The sequence below is a fragment of the Stegodyphus dumicola genome, chromosome 2, assembly GCF_044657685.1.
Source record: "Stegodyphus dumicola isolate Sdum_Otavi_A_Nest chromosome 2, ASM4465768v1".
NCBI classification, from domain to species: domain Eukaryota; kingdom Metazoa; phylum Arthropoda; class Arachnida; order Araneae; family Eresidae; genus Stegodyphus; species Stegodyphus dumicola.
Window position 1 is genome coordinate 46,508,465 of NC_140769.1, and position 20,479 is coordinate 46,528,943.

Below are 20,479 nucleotides of genomic sequence, written 5' to 3' on the forward strand. Positions count from 1 at the left end.
TAAGTCGCAATCGCTTACACCCAGACAAAAGCTCAACAAAGAATATAACGGACATATTTCAGGGATGCATTAAAGAAATGCAGTTAAATGGAATTTCCTTGAAACTTGTTGGCTTTCTGCCTGAACAGTTTCTTTGTGATCCCTCTTGATGACCATGAGATTGCGCCAGTAGCAGCAGAAGAGACTGATTTTTTTTTTTTTTTTTTTTTTTTTTTTTTTGTGCATATCAAGGTCTGAAGCTCAGTAATAAAATATGGACTTCCAACGCTACATATCAAGAACGCTGCGTCAAGAAATGCATAATCAGGTTTTAATGTAAAACGAATGCATTATGAATGCACTCTAAACTAAATATCTAAAGTGGTGCTGTAACTGGAAGTTTTTACTTAAATTTTTATTAGCTTTTATTTCATATAGACTTTAAAAAGTGTACAGAAATCGAGTAAAGATACTAGAACATCTTTACGAGGAAATCATCTGTGTATATTTACTTCCAAAAGGAAGTACAGCAATCTGAACAGAAGTATCTTTACGTCAGGTTGTAGAACATAGGTTTTACAAGTGATATAGAGCGAGATATAAGAAAAAATTTACTAGTTGATAAACATGATTTATGCGTTCATAAATCAATAAAAATTAACACCATCTAAAGTTAAGTTTGCAATTTTAATTCCAATTTTCTTAATATAAAGTTTTGCTTCATATTTAATGTATAAGATATCTCGTCGGAATATATAACATTTTGTGTCATACGTAAATAGTATAAAAATAATAATACGGCCTCGATTATCCAAATTTAGAGAGAACAGGATGAATTCATGTAATTGATTTGCTTGGATAATCACGTTTTCAATAAATAAATTATTTTGAACTGTGGATTTATTTCTCTTCCAAACGGTTAAAAAATGCAGTACCCGTAGCAAGTATCTGTAATTATCAGTTTTTCATCACCTTATTCCGCAACTTGTTGCTTCATAATTTTTTAAATGATGATCTTTGATCAGCCTTTTTGTGAAAACAAAATTCTCTTGTATTTTAGATAATTATACACTCATATAATATATTTTTGGCAGGGTCCAAACTCTGAGTCAGACTTAATTAAAGAAACATAAATGGAAGAAGAGACGGAACAGAAAAGGAGAATCCAGAGATTAGCGATTATAAGTCTCGTAGATCTAAGAACCTAATTAAATAATCATACTTAACTACTAATGATCTTATTAAATACCTAATTGAATTGTTAACTGCTTAATTCACAGCTTAATTAATTTATAAGCAATTAAAAATTTAATTAATAACGAAAGATCTGAAGACTTAGAAAGAGTTAGTTCATCTTAGCTATGTCTTGCTTCCAGGATTTCCTAGAATATTTATGACACCTTTTCAAAAATTTTTAATGAATCGATGTGAATCAATATTTCATAAATCTATATGAGTAAATGATCTTTAAGATAATCGAGGCTGTACTTCTCTGCATGTTATATTTTTGCTTGAAACATTATGTTACGTTTTCAGAGCATAGAAATAAAGCTTCTATTTTGATGAACAGGGATTGTGATTGGTCTTCGTTTTCATTAATTCAATAGATGTTTCATCAGTTCATTGCTACATAATGGATACTATTAAAAGCAAATAATCTTCTTCCGTTTCCTGCTCAATAGTAATGTTTCTTTCAAATAATGGATATGTATTAAAAGCAGTCTTTTAAACAAGATTCTGTGTTTTGTTCTAATGTTTTCTAATTAATTATAGATGTATCCAAGATGCATTTTTACATTTTTTATTGTAAGTTGCCTCAAGCATTACTGTTTTTAATTTAATTTTATTTATTTATTTAATTTTGTTAAAAATAAAATAATTTTCTTAAAATCTGTATCAGAAGCTACATTTTGTAATTATAAACTGTGGTATAATTGTGAATAAAATTTTTTTTAAATACTATAACTGCTATTTATTGACAGTCATAAAGAAAATATACTTTTATAAACTTCTGAGACCGAGCAACTTAGATTTATATTAATAATTATGTCGGTATGGTTTACTTTAGTCACAAAATTTGTTGCTGTGTTAAAAGTCAATAGATGGCCAAAAGGCTTCCACATTAACGGAATTATCATTTATAAGGTTTATTTTATTTTAAAATTATCAACTATACAATTTATGGTCATAATGAAATGAGTATTGTTTATGAGAAATAAATAAATATCTTCTATGTAAAGTAACAAGATAAAAGCATAGGTACAGCAGAAAACCTGATATTAGTATTATATACAGTATTCTTCTCCATACTTAGCCAATCAGAAATAGGATAGTTTCGTTTAATCTTGACTAATGGCGAAAAAATTTCTTATCGAGCATCGACAATAATAAACCAGTTTATCTTTTAACTCCTTATAAATAATATAGCTTTATAGAAGTATTTATGCAAATCAGTTGATGTCAATAATTGTCAGTAATAAGGGCTATGTCCAATGTGTGGTACAATGAGACAAATGGTACAAAATGTATATAGCAAAATCAAAGTAGCTATTTAATTCTTTTTCTCTTGTATTTTGTTCTAAATAAACAGCAATTATGTACCTGGTTGTAACCGAAGTTGTACCCCTGGCAGGCGCTGTTTATCATTCATTAGTAGTTTTCGCTATTTCCAAATAGAAAATTTTAACTTCGTCACGAAAAGTGAAAAATTATCAACCATTAATACTACCTTACGGAGTAAAAAACAATTGATATTGACAGTTTTTGAGGTACGTGCTTTTTATTTTAGTGCATATAACTAGATATTTAGGCTATTAACTTCATCAAGAAAGAACTCAAAATTCACATAGTAAATCCTGAGATTTTGCGGCCTAGAATTTATCCTAACAAATTCGACGCCAAGCTTTATAACATCATTTAAAAAATGTGTATAAGAGGCTGAATAAGTTTTATATTGCATATTTTAAAACTGTAGTATTTATAAGTAAGTGATATTCTGGCAATAAATTTATTAGATTTATAATCTTATGTTGTACATGGAGCATTTATACATGTTATTATACCAACACAAATTTCCTTTTTGATGTAAATTTTGATTCCGAACACAATTTCGAGCAAAGAAAAGTATAAGTCCGCTTCAGCAGTATTTGCGACTTACAGACTATGGATGGTGACTTATATGTAAGATAGGAGAATGTTGGATTTTGTTCCAAAATTATATGACCGTCGTTAAAACAAATTTTCTTCTAAAAAACATGTGTTACATTTACAGAGTGTCCAACAAAGGTGTCCCTGATTTCAAAATTAAAAATCTAGATGATTGATAAAGGAGTACAACAAATGCTGTATTTATTCTGAAAGTTGTAAGAATGTTATATGGAAGTTTCAAAATAATAATTACAAAAGTTCAACTGGCCCGTATACACGTTACACGGGAGGGAAACCCCAAAAGCGCCCAGGCCGTTCTCCTGGAATTGAACCCACATCGGAAATACCAGTGTTAAGGTATTTTGCCGCTGGTGGACAATATTCTGACTTAAAAGAAAAGAAAACATTCTGTGAAAGAAATGCAACAATGAAACAATACTTTTATCATAAATTATAAACCATCATTTTACAAGAAAAATTTCCTGCCTGTCAACCAGTTACAGTAATACTGTCTTATAAGTTACGCCCTATTAACACTAGCTATCAAAAATGAAAAGTTTTATGACAAATAATGTGCTTAAAAAATATACAGTGTGCATCAAACAGTTTAGTTCATTCTTCATATAACACATTGCTTCAGCGATTTTCGGAGCAAAGCAAGTAAGTAAGTGTATCTAGATGGATATAATTTTAGTTTGTTTATTTCATTACAGTAAAGTAAAGTACAGAGCTGTCTGCCTAAAAGGATAGTTGCCTTTGTATAGAATCTTTTAAAGTAAATCTGCTGATAGTCACATTCATTACACATGGGAAAAACTACGAAAGCGCCGTGCAACCAGATCGAACTACCAGTGTTCAGTGAGTTTGCCGTTCAGTAACTGGTGAACCTAGCTGAGAATCACATGCGGTACACTGTGTAATTTACGATTTACGATAATATATTTAGGATGATGAAAATAGCCTAGAATTGCGCCTCATACTTTATTGGATTGGCGTAATTGACTGAATTGATGGAACAACCATATAAGGCGCCTTTTAAGCAGATATTCACAATACTTGAATTTCACCCAACATTTAGCATCAGTATTTGTCTGCATAATAATTTGAAGAACACAGTATTTAATTTAATTAATTATTTGGTTTATCGTTTGATAGTATTAATTATCTTTAGATAGTTTATTCTTAACAATCTGCCTATGGCATTATATGAAGTCTGCAAGAATTAATGGGTTTATTAGTTAGCTAAATTGGATATCTCGGGACAGATTCGTATTTTACATAACATGAATGTCAAAACAGAGAAGTATTTACTCACAATACACCTAAGATTTAATGTTTTTAATATTTTCATATTTGTCCTTTTTTTAAATTTTCAAATTATTCTATCAAATTATTCAAATTATTCTATTTATTAAAAGCAAATTCGTACTTAAGCAAAACCGCGCTATTCAAATCCGAGTAATTTAAGTATTAACTCTGCTTTTTATGACTAAACAACGATGAAAAAAGAAAAGTACTCAATAAGTCCATATGGAACTTTTAAATGATTTCCCATACTTAACAGTAGCATAGGCTTAACAGCAATCTAACAAAATAATTAAATTTATATACTGTACACATTAATATAAATGAATTTAATGGCTTATTAGGAACATAAAATTATAATGTCAGTTTTAAAACGAAGAAAAACCGTTAATTCTTCACCATAAATATATAAACAAGCCAAATTTTGATTAGCTTAGAAACGAGAAGATGCAATGTGGGACACAGGGAAATGCAGATATTTGGAGAAACGAAAAAATGCAGTCCAGATAAAAAGAAAATACCAGAAATAAAGAAAACTTTTAGGAGCTAAAAAATTGGAGTTCTGATGTAAAAATATACAGGCAGACTATTAACAAATGAAAGAAGAATTTGAACTTTAGGAATAAAGTTTGCAAAAGCTATTATAATTACTAATGAACGCAGCTTATTGCAGAAAATTTCTAACGATGCAGTTTGAAATTCGTTACTGAAACCTGGTTTTCTGGCAAAAATTTACTTGCAAAGTCATAATTCTATACGTAATTATGATTCCTTAAAGTATTTCATAATGATCTGTATAAACAGTCTGACTTTATTTATAAATTCTAAATATAATTTTTGAAAAGATAATGGTTAATTATCTTCAAGAATGTGTCCTTGCATGAAAATGAGAAAAATACATGAATTTTAATGTTTACTGGTTATATTAAGTCTCAGTTCGATATTAAAAATGCCCATGAATGCATTCACAGCAGTTTTAATAACGCATGTGTTTCTTGTGTATACTTCAGACTTCAATGCCAGGTCATTAAATGTAAAATTTCGTATGAACAAATAGATGCACACTTACGTACACACACACATATATCGAGAAACAGAGCTAGTGGACTTTCTTGCTAATGAACTGAAGAATTGTTCCATGCTGAATATGGGATCGATTAAAACGTTTTGTTTATATTTTGGAAAATTGCAACCAGTGCCGCCCATCCGATAAAGTGGTTAGTGGGTTACAACCGAAACATTGAGAACGAAAGCGTCTCAGAAAAAACAACGCAAAGCAAAAACGTCGTGGTACATAACATCGGAGAAGAAAATAAAGTAAAGAGAAAATATTGCAGTTCTAAAACATTGCGGAAGAAAATAAAGTGAAGAGAAAACATCGCAATTCTAAAACATCGTGGTACAAAATATCATTGTCGAAAATAAACTGGTTCAAAAACTTCGCAGTTTAAAAACATCGTCGTCGAAAATATTGTGGAAAAAAATAAAGTACCTGCAAATTATTGCATGATGATAACATCGCATACATGCGTTTTTCAGGCTTTCATAGTTGTAAATGGATATCCGCATAATGACTTGAGAGCACAAGATGGAAAGAAGGATAATTTTTGCTTTCATATTTTTAATAACTAATAAATTTATGAAACAAACAAGAAATTTAGACAAAAAAAGAAATAATTTTCACTATAAGTGCATCAAATTAACAAAAGTGAAGAAAATAATCTCATAATTAACTTAGCAATTTTTTATACTGTAAGGACCTGCAGCTACTTACCTTCCTTTTTTCTAATCTTTTATAGTTTATACTTTTCAGGAAAAATTATCGGTAAAACATTATTAAAAAATAATTTTTTAATGAGTTAGTTAACTATGTCAGTTTAAAGTTCTATTAAGTGCTATAAGTTGCATTAATTTTCTATGTTAAGTTCCCATTTTACGTTTTCAGCCAATAATTATTAGTTAATAAAAGATATGAAAGTAAAAATTATCCTTTTTCCCATTTTGCGCTCAAAAATCATTATGCGAGTATACTTTCACAGTTATTAAAGCATGAAAAATGCATGCCTGAGATGTTATTGGCATGCGATGATTTGTATTTCCTTTTTTTTACCACGATATTTTCGACGACGATGTTTTTAAACTGCGAAATATTTTAACCGCTTTACTTTCGACGACGATATTTTATATCACGATGCTTTAGAACTGCGATGTCTTTTCTTTGCTTTATTTCCTCCCACGACGTTTTTCCATAATAAAATGGGCACCAGTTCCAACCCTTGTCGTGGCGCAAGTGTAATATCTATTAGCGCCATTAAAAAAAACATTACGACATTAAAAAAACATTGCAGCTATCAGCGCATACTTGGACTTGTTTTTGAACTTTGTTTTTGCTTTGCTTTTATCCATTATATATATATATATATATATATAAGATTTCCCGCCAAGTTTGGCAACAAAACCATTGCCAATTTGGAGATATCTCGCCAGTTTAGTGAGATAACCATTTGTTTTAATGTTAAAAATACTTTCCCCTGTAACCTTACTCTTCCATCAAAGCTTTATTTTCTTCACACTTTTCGTGTTACATTATACAAAATTCGTAACTATATATATATATATATATATATATTGCCTTCCATAAGTTAAAGAACAGCATGCTCTTTTGTGTTTAATTTGAGATTGAAGCGGCATAGAAACAAGAAAAAGTTCTTTGATGAATGCGACATAGAATGTTTCTAAAGTTCAACATAAACATTAGTTACAACAAAAAATTGCATCCTTGGCTGAGAAATCCAGTTTGGGAGAAACAGAATATGACAGTTTTCTTAGGAGAAACGAGGTGGTAACATTGCAAAAATGGTTCTAATAAGGGATGTGTTCATTCCTAGCTACAATACATAGGCAGTAGCGACGTTCCATGCGGTCAATTAAGATGTCGGTTAGTGAAATGGAAAGCAATGACAAGAAATGAAGTAATCCTTGTTCAAGCTCATCTAATAACCTTGAATGAGGACTTAAAATAGCAACCTGTCTCCCAAGGCAGTCCCAAAAATATTCTATCGGAATCAGATCTGGGGATTGAGATGCCCATTCCATTCGCTTCATACCGTGACCCTCAAGATATTCCTGACGCATTGTCGTCCATCAGAAGATAGCCAGGACCAATGTCGGCGGCATGTGGGTGGACGTATTTGGTCAAGGATCTCGTCTCGATATCTCACACCGATCAATGTTCCTCCATGGAACATATACAAGTCAGTGTGACCACCAAGAAAGATTCCAGCCCAAACCATTTATTCCACAACCTCTGTAACTGTGTCTTTCCACAATGTGGGATTGGTTTTATCTAGTGCGTAGTTCCCTCCTGATCAGCTGACGACCTGAATCACTCTTCAGTGAGAACCTAGACTCTTCTGTGAAGAGAACAGACGCTCATTGTTGCCTGGTCCAGGAGACGTGTTCTCTTGCACAACATAAACGGGCACTTCTGTGCTCTCGTGTCAAGGGGACACAAACAACTGGTCATTTTGCATACACGTCTGTGTTGCGCACGCGTCTGCACACTGTAATAGCTGAGATTCTTGTTCCTGTTGCCACTAAATGATCTGCCATGAGCTGAGGCACAGTGATGTTACTCATATTGCGGGCCGAAAGAGTTAAATAACGGTTTCCCGCAGGTGTTGTAACTCTAGGTCTGCCTGGAATATGTCTTCTAGATATAGAATCCTTGGCTTAAACTCATTCCAGAATCGGTAGACCACACTACGAAAGACATTGAGACGTCTAGCAGCATCAGCTTGTGACAATCCCATTTCCATCCATCCGATCACCCGCCACCTCAACGAAACTACTTCTCCTGGACATTTATAAATTCTCCTGGATTTTGTCCACGAAACTGTAATTACAACTGAAGATGAACAGTCGTGAAAAAAAATTACAATTTTAGCATATTTCTTCAACTACATAAGTATTCATTTTTATAAAATAACAGTGGTAGCAATTGGTTTTGCGCATATTTTCTTAAACGTCGTTAGTGTATGCATGTAAACTGTGAATTTAAGCGTTATTAACGTTTTTGTAATGGTGAGCTTTTGGAGGCCGTGTATGTACATAAATACAAACACACCAAGTTGCGAAAAGAAATTTAATATCTTAATTCAATCAATTATGTACCAGCTGCTACTACAGCTAATATGATAAAGAAAGCAAACTTGCAAGCATATTTTTCTTCTTTAAGATTGACGAAATGATAATAATAATAATAATGATCCCTTTCAAGAAAATAATACATGCAAAATGAAATAAAATAATAGTGAGATTATGAAATGCAATTTTATGTGTCAATTTTAACTGGCTATAACATACGTGCACGTACAGCTATTTGCATACAACACACATATATATACATCCTACGTTTTGTGAATATTCATTTTTTACGATATTCACTTTTACCAGACATCTCTTTTATGCTTGCACTTTTCCCAACCGAAAATAATCCGTTGACAATTCCCATTTCTAAAGGTGAACATAAAACGTCAGGTGAAAAAACTAATTTTGTGGGAAATTTTCAAAAATCTTAGTATGCCTGTGAAGACGCATTCGTAGTAATATTCGCGTCTAAGTAATAAACCATACTGTAATATTTCCAGTTCCATCCCATCAGCAACAACAGGCGACTATTTTAGAAGATGGAGTTACATTATAAAATTTTTACTAAGTTGAAGACCATCAACAGTGGTCTATCTCTATATGATATCATTGATAATTTGCAGATGTCGTAAAAGAGAATGATAACACCATCAGACAAATTTTATTTACCACCAGATAAATTTTATTAGTTATTTAATGATCTCATAATTATATAGACCACCAAGATATGATAGATAAAATGAAATTAAAAACGACACTTACTGAGGAACATTCGCTTAAGCAAATCTTTGTTTAAATTTGCATATTTTAGAATTAGTTTATATCTGACGAACTCTTCAGAGCAAAATTTGCAAAATCTGATGTATTTCCTCTCTTTCTATAGATTTTGCTTCTACATTGGTTTCTAAATATTAAGAAAAAATCCCCAAAATAGCGACAACTCGTTCAAAAATAAGCCTATCTGTATAACATTTGAATATGTTGTTAAATAAGAGTTGCTGAGTAAAACTGCATTATGCAAATTAGTGGCTCTGCAGACGCAATCTGTGAGGAGTATAAAATTTCATGTTTCAGAGAAAGCGTGTAAATTCCCTGTGATACTGAGATAAAAAATCTCATAGCTCCCAATTATTAACAATGACCTGTAGTAATTCAGAAGTCAAACAACAAAAATCAGTGTTATATTTTCAAAATTTTTACAGGACTAGCTTCGATGGCTTCACCGAACCACCATCCTCAGCTGCAAAACCGCAAATGACTTCTGAATTAGTATCTGTTCGGCGTGTTATTGTGTCTTAATTAATGACCTGTAGGCCTCCTTCGCCCAAAAACTTGTGGGAGACTAGAGGCAGGACAAAGTCAGACAGAAATAGCCAGATGGCTAACTGTGGATCGTTCTGTGGTTCATAGACTTTGGCAACAATTACTAAAAACAGATTTGGGAGCCATGAGATTCAGCCAAGGCCGGCAGACCACTACGATGAGCACCGTTGACCGATATTTGTTGTTATGTGCCTCAAAGAGCAGAACTTCAACTCCAACTCAGATTCTCCCTTACTGCAGCCACTGGAAGGTTGATGTCAACGTCAACCGCGCGTAGAAGGCTTCACGAAGGAGATGTGTACGCGAAACGACCAGCCATTTGAGTGCTGCTAGCGTCATGTCATAGAAGGGAATGTTTGAGTTGGGCACGTCAACATATCCACTGGACGGCTGATCGGTGGAGAGCTGTTTTCTTTACGGATGAGTCTAGGTTTAGCCTCTAAAGCGATAGTATGTGTTATTTGATTTCGAGAGAATATAGAACTCGTTATTATCCATCAAACATTCATGAAAGAGACGCATACGGAGGAGGTAGTATCTGTGTTTAAGATGGCATCACTTTTGGTGGACGCATAGACCTCCATGTCATTCCTCATGAACCGTGAATGCTCAGATATATAAAGATGATGTCCTTGATGCTTATGTGCGCCCTTATGCCGGGCAATAGGTGATTATTTCCTACTACAGGACGACAAAGCTAGACCCCCCACAGGCCTCGCATTGCGGATGACTATCTTCAGCAGCAAACAATTCAGAGCATGGAGTGGCCAGCTCGATCAGCGGATCTCAATCCTATCGAGTATATTTGGGATACTTTAAGAAGGCTTATACTGTTCTCAATCCTTCTTTTCAGCCATCTTCTGCCAAGTTTCAACTGCTTTGCAAAGACAATGGCTCTCACTACCTACAGAACTGGTATACCGCATAAATGACAGCATCACACATGTGTATGTATTGCTTCTAGGCTAGCACATACAATACATCACACATGTGTATGTATTCTGTATTGCTTCTAGAAGAGATATGCTAATTTCTATAACCGTGTTTGCCTGGTAATTTATTTTCTACTATGCTATTTGTTGTATACTCTGGTTCAATTTCATAAAATTCTACATGTGACTATTTTGTAATTGTCATTTTTGTGATTTTACCTTAATTAATGATAATCAATATACTTCTAGTGTCAGAGCAGTAACTGCTATTTTTGGCCATAATTGAGTGAGAGTTTTAAAGCTAATTCTACCCCTTAATTCTCCGCACACTTCTTTGAGACATGCAGGTTTTCAAAATGGTTATGAAATGTGAAGGTAGAAACAACATATAGACAATAGACCGTTTAGAATTATATTTTGCGCAGAAGTGAGTTTTCAGTAATTTCTCTAAGTTCATTTAGATTGTGCAAATAACGAAACAGGAAATAATGAGAGAAGACACATGAAAAATAATCTGTATTTAGCTAGAAACGAAACAACAAATATAGAATACACAGAAAAACTTTATGCAAGTACTCAGAGGTTAACAACAGAAACTAATTTAATAAAAGTGTTATCAATAGTTTGGCTATTAATAAGGTAGCGTTTACAGAAATCTGTTTCCTTTTTTCTTTCGCAGTGTCTTTAGGTAATTCTTTGTCATTAATCAATACATTTTATAGCCTTTTTAAAATTTTCTCTTTGTGTTAGACTATTTCACTAGAGATTACTAAAGAAAATCTCAATTAATATTTGTACTGCCAAATCTACCTTAACAGCGAAATATGTAAGGGTCAGGCGATAACGAAGACCCAATGGTTATTCAGAGAAATATATAGAAGAGGTGAGTCACTGTCCAATCTAGGAATTAGTTACATCTCAGATTACGGAAAGCCCTCGTAATTTTTTTTACGTATTTCAAGAAACCTGGCGTTTTTCATCATCTTAATTTATGTCACTCTTGCTTCAGTATTCTGTACTCTATGATTCTTCATTTAAGCGACGCTGCATGTATTAAGCTCACCATTTCGAGAGATTGACTAATCTTGAGTTAAGGCTAAATATTTTATCTTTCAGAAAGTCTGAAAATGAAAACGTTTAAAATGTTTACATCGTGTTTCAGTGTTTGTCAAAACATTGAATAAATCTGACCCTGAGAATAGCGCTTGCATATGATATGATCCTCAAATGTTCCCTGCAAGTATCCAACTCATCAGACATATATGATGTGACACAGTCTTTCATAAGTTGCGTTTGGTTTGTACAAGAGAAGCAAAGAATATGAGTAGAAAATCATTCAGTTTCGTATTCTGATTTTAAAAAAAATGTGGCAGTTCCTCTCCACCCTCAGCATTACGTCTACATAAAAAATCTTGTGACTATTCTCTGGTACTGGTCTGGTGTACGGTCTCTCCTTTCTCCAACTTTTTTTTTTCATCAATGTATTCTGCTGTAGAACAGCATCAAAATAGATATTTAGTTTATTTTCATTTAAGTTGAATGCGAATCTTTCCAGAAAATTATACTTTCTCAAACAATCATGTATAAAGCGCTGCGTATTAATGAGAGTTTTGAAAGGCATACAGCAATGATTAATGATATTTTAACAACAGCTTTAATATGGCAGTTTACCATTCACCCTCCTATATTAAAGAACAATTAAGGATGGAAAATAGTTAGCAATGTACAATGAAAAGAAATGTATATTTTCTCTCTATTTAACCTTCGCCGATCTAGGAATTATCAATAAATAGGAAACGATTACCTTTGCATTTTAATTAAGAAAACATTAGCAAAATTTAAGTCTTATATCACTGCAGGATGGAGATGGAAACTGCAAGTTAATTTAATTCTTATTAGGAAGAGCTAAAGAACATATAACGGTGCAAGGTGCAATCATAGATTGGACTGGGGATAGATTAGTAGATGCGTTAATTAACTGGTCCGCTAATTAAAGCATTAAGAAAGAATTAGGCTCAAGCAGAATAGTTTTGCATAAATAGAAGTCTTCAATACAAGGAAAGAATTTCATTTATTTTACACTTTCTATTTATTTTGATATTAGTATAGAAATATAGGTACCAAATGAACCACAAAATGAAATGAACGTTTTGATAATTAGCTTATGGATTGAATAGAAATTGGAATATTTTAATTAATAATATTAACGTTATCATGCAGTTCTTTAAATTAATAAATAAATATTTAATGAAACAAATCGCGAACAAGATGCCTGTTGTCAATCTGTAAGAATAATTTGGGCAATTACTAGCAATAAATGCAAAGAGCGTAAACAAAGTTTTTGTTTTTTAAACAAAGTTTATTTATTTATTTATTTATTTATTTTGTTGTTTCTGTTCGGACAGCGAATTCTCATAGTTTCCACTCTTAAATATTATTAAATACTATTAAATGGAACTATCCCTTTTCAAATTGTAAAGTTAATTCAGTTTGAGTTAATTTGAACACTATATAAAATCTTCTGTTCTTAGGAAGCATATACCTACGGACTTCGAAAAGACTATAGAAGAATTTTCTGTAAGTCTTGGGATTACAAAAACAAAATGTCAGGTAACAGATGAAAGCGGGTCTGCACACCCGGGCGGCTCGCATCGACCAATCGGGTATTGTCCGGATCTCACAACTGTTTAATGCAACAGCCCAGGCCCCCACGAGGAGCGCATGGGGAGTTAATTATAAGGCTACATATGCTGATGAAGACATTAGACTATACATTTTACACATTAACATATACTTAACTAAAAATAGATACTAAGTAAATGAAACTTCACAGATAAATATACGAATGCTGAAACAGATATTAAATACTAATGCAGACATTATGCACATACATAGATGCTAAATACTCTATTACATACTACACATATATTAAAAACGAACGTTAACAATGCTTCGAATTACTGATGCGTGTCGTTACACAAATCCATAGATACTAAGTACAATAGTACATACTACACAAATAACAGGTACGGATATAGATACTCAGATACTATATTATACTGATAAAAAGATACTATATACATTATTATTTACTACATAGATATTAAATGCGGATGCACACCCAAATTTGAAATACTAATGCATTGCTCAGATATACAGATATACGGATAGTAGCGCAGATATACAGATACACGGATAGTAGCGCAGATACACAGATACGATAAGTTACGAAAGAATTCAGATATAAGATACTAAATACAATATTACGCAGATATTAAGTACGAATACACTAATGCAAGTCTTTACACAAATCCAAAGATACTAAATGCACTACTCTATGCTACACAAGTACTAAATATTGATACAAATAATAAAATGTACTGATAAGCAGATATTATATATACTATTATTTACTACACGGATATTATATGTGAATGCAGACACAGATTCTAAATGCTAATGCAAGACATTACGCAGATACGAAAGAACGTATACGTACAGATACTAAATACATTATTACACTGATACGATAGAACGCAAATATACAGATACTAACTACATTATTAAACAGTTATTAAATATGAATATACTAATGCATGCCTTTACACAAGTCAAAAGAAAGGTGTATAAGATCCTTTTATTTGAACATAAAAAAGTAACAATGACCCAACTTAGTATTACAAAAGCCAACACTTCTGGCTTAACTTAAATACGTAATACTGAACTAAAATCAAATGAAATAGATTAGCCTAACGGCTCATGTGATAAAGTAATGCGGAGGGAAAGGCTCTAGTTATAGAAAAACCGGTGAGACAAGCGTTATGCTAGAAGCACTCAAGGCACAAAATCAAATCTCTAAGGAGTAACGGTACAACGTGGGCTCAAGAGGCGGAATACGCTCTAAAAAAATAACTTGCGAAACCTTTGCTTAAAATAGCACTTCATTCTCTCAATCTGAATAAACGCTCACTATCTCATTTACATTTTGGCATGAAAATCGTGGGTGAAAAAAGAGTTACAGAAAACTAATTTAACTTAAAATTAGCTATTAGTTAAAAATAAACAGATAAAAAATCACATCTTTCCTTGCCAGAATTTAAACACACGAAAAAGAGGCTCTTAACGACCTAGTTAAAAACTTAAATTCTAACTGTCTAAAGTACTGAACCTTACCAGAGCCTACCTCTTACAGTAACATTAGATTTTAAGTCTAATTTAAATAAAAATATGTAAAAAATTTGTTTTATACAATCTTCCATCAGCATCCGATGTACAATTTTTCAGCAGCTCACATCAAAGGACTTCAGAAAAATGTTCTACAAACATGATATATAATTTTCAAAAACATTTTATTTAATTTTTTCTACATTTTCATACCACACATTTATTCAAGAAGACTTGGAATTTAATAGCTAAACAGTGTTTTCAGTAGAATGTTTACAGACACTACCAACTAACTAAAAATCTACGTATAAATAGTACTTGACACTCGAAACCTCAGGGACACCCTATTTTCACAACTGCACTTAATATGCAAATAAGAGCGTCATTTAAAGTTGAGTGCTCAAGTGACTGTTACGTGAGTTCAAGTCAATGAGTGTCAGATTGTTAAAATTACTGGAAGGCATATGAGGGCCGGATATGGTTATAGCTACATAAAGAATCAGTTACAGTTATTCAATGACAATGCACATTACAGTTACATAGGAACCGGTCAAAAATTTCGCCAAATGATGGTTAAGTTCGACAGTTTCTCGCCAAATTTGGCGACAACAATTATTTGTCCCAACCATCGCCAGTTTGGAGATATCTCTTCAATTTAGCGAGATAGCAGTTTACTCAATGTTAAAGAGACTTGCCCCTCTGTTCTTACGTTTTCTGGCAAGCATCGCCTCTTTAGATTTCCACGTTACATTATGCAAAAAAATATAACAATTTCAAACATAATCTCAAAAGTTATTTATATATGTACAAAATGTGCAACATTGCACCCTTTCCAAGGACTGAACATTCTGGGCAATACAATCCCTGGACAGCAAGGCACAACTAAAGTAAATCAATGCAAAGCAATAATTCCAATAAATAAAATGAAGCAAATCAAATACTAAACTCATAAATAAATGCATGAATTTACAAACAGTACCATGGTCCTAGTATACTATTTACATTAAATACACTACCAGCACAATGTACTATGGTCATAGTAAGAGCTGTCGTAATGAACGAATTTAGTTTTATAATTTGATTACTTAAGGGTCAGAACTACGACGTTGTTACCTATTTAGCTCTGTGTAATGGCTGTCTTAAACTGACTGTAATTTAGGAGAAAATCGTTTCTATCGAATATGATTTCATAACCACACCTTGTCACCTTCGTAGAATCGTTACCCTCTAGCTGTCGTGTCGTAGCGGACCTTCATCTTCTTCTTCGTCAAATTGACTCGCTCTCTTGTCAAATTGTGCATCAAACCAAACCCTGCGTGAGATCTAGGATGTACTCCTCAGGCGATGAAGACACATTCGAAGGCTACCAAACAAGATCACAAGGCAGACGAAGATCACTGCTGAAGAACATCTGCAATGCAGAACAGTCGGTAGTCTCGTGGACAGCACTTTGATAAACCAGTAAGAACAGTGGTAACTTCTTGTCCCAGTCCTTATTTTTCTGGAAGCCACCTATGAGAGGTTATTAAGGATGGTTTTGACAAACCTGTCTCCCATGCCGTCTTACAGGGAACGTAAAGGTGTCGTTCGAGTTTTAGAGAGTTTTGCGTTTTTTAGAGTCGTTTGAGGTGTCACTTGAAGAATTCTTTAATTACAGCCGAGATAAAATTTCTTCCTTGATGTAACTCAAGAGGCACTCCAAAGTGGAAATCCAATGCTGTATCATTATCTCTGCTACCGTGACAGTCTCTTAATCAGGAATAAGATAAGCTTCAGGCTACTTAGTTAAGTAATCAATGACAACTGATTTGTTGCCATTAGTGATTCATGGCAGAAGTCCCAAGATGTCAAACGCGATACATTCAAAAAGTGCTCCTACATTGTAACGTTGCTGCTTCCCTTGGCTGCTTTTCTTCAGTCCTTTCCGACTCGCATAGGCATTGCAAAATTATCATCACCTTTGTACATCAGCCCTTGAATTATTCCGACAGAAGCGCTCTCTAACTCTGTGCAAAATCTTCATTGTTCCAAAGTGGCTTTCTGTAATACGGCTATGCAATTTTTAAGGGAGACCGGCACCGGGATCTTGGAAATATCAGTTGCCATCGTAATACATTTACATCATCCGATTCAAACTTCCGGTATTAGACGCCGTTTCGAATACAGAGTAAGTGCCAGAAAGCCCAATATTGTATCGCCTGCCAAGTGTGTTTCCTATTTGAAGATTCCGTTGAATCAATCACGGGTTTAATATCGATGTCTTCAAACTGGTTTTTAATAACTTCTTCATTACTCCATGGGGCTGACTCAGAGATTGTGAATTCTTAACTTGACGTGCACCGTATTAAGCAGCTCGTACTTCGCTTCGACCCTGGAACAATATCGGCAGCTTTCTGGGTAGGATCTTCTAGACACGGAATACATTACCTTTTTGCGTATTTTCCTTTCAGAACTTTCTTTTTCCTTATACAACTGTATAAAAAACCAACCTCTTTTTATCATTATTGACTCCACATGAATTTAACATCACAGTCCAAATTTTGCATTTCATACTGCTTTCTGCCACTCTTATTTCATTATCCAAAGGCATATTTTGACACGCAGCAATATTTTATTCACTTTTTTGAATAAAATTCTCCACTCCAATAATATTTTGACCAGTGTCTTTTATCATAATCTTCTGCGTAATTTTATCTAATTCTCAGTAACTTCTTGGTGATGGTATTTCGAAATATTGAGCTGCGGATTCAAGAGTGCTAATCAAGTTTACTCCTATAGAATTTTTAACCTGACAATTTATCCCATATTCTATATTTTACAAAGCCCGATCTCTCGTGTTTATACTTTTAAAGACAATTACGTTTTTGGTTTAATATTTTTACTTTAAAATTATTTGGATAGAAATTTTAAGAAACTCCTGAGCCAGTTTACAATTTTTATTTTCACAGAAAAGGATGATAGCTTCTGTATAACATGAAAGGGTTAATTTACTAAGAATTGTATTATTTACTTTTAAAAGAGTAAGTAAAATTTAACCATAATTAAAAATGCCCTATTGAATTAAATTCCATTAATTCCTATATTACTATATTACAAGCCCTATTCCATTAATTCCTATATTACTATAACATTAAACATTAACGGTGCTTTTTTTTTTTTTTTTTTTTTTTTTTTTTTTTTGAGTCTGCTATTCTAAGGATTATGAAAAACATTTATTTGGTATCTGCAATACCTATGACTGCCGGCTGTACACAAAAACGGGATCAATACAATCCTTTTCCTCATGTCTGTCATCACAGTTAAGTTTTCTATGCAATAAATAAGTCAAGCGAACATAATTTTAGTCTGCTAGTTTGAAACCGGCGTTAACTATAGTCTTTTACTTCAAGGCCGTTGCCTGTCACCCGCTTTCCACCTCGTTTGCGATCGTGACTCGTATCGTCATCAACGCATAGCATTTACCTTCTGTACGTCATCTGAGACTGTAGTACAAGTCAGCCTCATTTAATTTTTTTTCCCACTTCATTTTTGTTTAGCGTATTATAATAGTAGCCGTGAGTCTGGCAATAGTTTAAATAGTTTAAATTTACTTGAAAAGTCATGCGAAAAATCAAGAACTGTATCCACGGGCACTGACTGCTTCTTTGAGCAAACTCACCCTATTGCCATTATCATCATAACATGAGACACAAAACCTAAATTTACGTCATACTGTTATAAGGTATTTTCTTCTTTCCTTTCCGCATGCTCTCGTGGTGCAATTGCAAGCATACTCAACGCGTATTCGAGAGGTCCAGGGTCAATTCCTGGCGAGGGCATTGCACATTTTTCACATCTCCTGCTTCAAAATAACCTATAAGATTAATAGACTTTATAAGTGGCGGTCACTACTGATATTTGGCGATTGGGTCTTCTAATCCCAAGTCACCCTTTAAAAAGTCACTGCATATTTTTACAGTATCCTGCTTCAAAATAACCTAATGACTATACACTATTAAAATTACTTTAGGCATTGACAGATTAAAAATCAGAATCAAAGCATGAAGAAAGGAATTCTTAAGATTGCTTTATCAATTAGTATATATATATATGAAAGGAATTCTTAAGATTGCTTTATCAATTAGTATTAATATATATGAAAGGAATTCTTAAGATTGCTTTATCAATTAGTATTAATATATTTGTATATAGCAATTGCCTCAAAGCATAGTTACTGTTGAATAAAATAAGTTACAAGATTTTAGGTAATATTTTTGAGCAGGTACTTCATTGAGGTTATTAGAGATACCGCTTAAAAAAGAATTAACTGACCTCAATTTTCATTCAAATATTTCTTATGCTGTAAACAACTATTTTAGTTCCCTTTATAATATAATAAATATCACAAGAACAATGTCGTAAACAAATTATATTTGTAGTTATGTCATCTATTCGTAGTTAACTTTAGATAATCTGCAAACATTAGACTAAATACTATTGGTTGTGTATACTGCTCTACTCTGTGTCTGTAATTTTACACGACTTGCTGTTTTTACGAAGTTAGACAAAATTTAAAATACTCTCAGTTTGTTAAAAAATAGAATGTTCTCACAACAGGAAAAAGTGAACTGTAAAATACTGACTTGAGAGCAAAGCTGAAAAAATAGAAAATACGTTATTGAGTCATTAGGGATTTGAGCGGTAGAAAATCTTGAAAAATCAATTGCTTTTCCGCAGACAAATGAGCTTCCGCTTCTCAATTCCTAGTTGGATGGGAAGATCATTTCATCGCAATGCAACATAAACATTTTTTTTGACAATGTGAGGTTTAATGTCAAAAAAGGAAGAAAAGAACTATTAATTTTATGTCTAATAAATAGTTAAATTATAAAAATGCTAAAGTGTTCATCATAATCAATTTAAGGTAAATAAGATGAGGTAGAGAAATGACAAATGCGAATATTATTTGGCACCTTTCTAGAAGAAAACAAATGACATTTTTATAAATGGCATAGTATTCTCTTGAAACTGTATCCAGTACATGCATACTAGACATCATCAGTAAAGCTGTCGTCAAAGCATTCCCAAAGCCCAGAACTGCGAGTAGTTGGCTTCTTAATGGAACTCTTGTGTATCCCTGATCTACCTTTAAGTCTTTTACAGAAAGCAAAGCTTTTATCTTTATCACTCTTAATATATTGATTGTAGGGTTTATGTACTAAATGTACGTCGTCTAACAATATGCTACGGATGACACTGCTTTTTCTCCCTTGCTCAATCTCTCTCTCTATTTTTTTTTTTTTTTTTTTGTTTTGCTTTGGTTATTTATCATGAAGTAGTATATATATTTTTCTACACTTATAATATTTTTTAAACATATAAAATGTTTATGAAAAATAAGAATACTCATAAAAGTATTTTGTTTCAATGTATTTTTTAAAAAGATGGCTAATTAATTTCTTAATTAGGCTTGCTTAACTAAGCCAATTTCTTAATACAGT

General features: G+C 32.8%; 1 protein-coding gene across 1 annotated transcript in view; it reads left to right on the forward strand.

The window, feature by feature from the left end:
* LOC118200141 (agrin-like) overlaps positions 1-1,552 on the forward strand; it is a 565,036-nt gene extending 563,484 nt beyond the window's left edge. The window contains exon 25 of the mRNA XM_085810645.1: positions 1-1,552. Coding sequence (XP_085666771.1) covers positions 1-149 — 149 coding nt within the window. The 3' untranslated portion in view covers positions 150-1,552.
* The last annotated feature ends 18,927 nt before the right edge of the window (positions 1,553-20,479 follow it).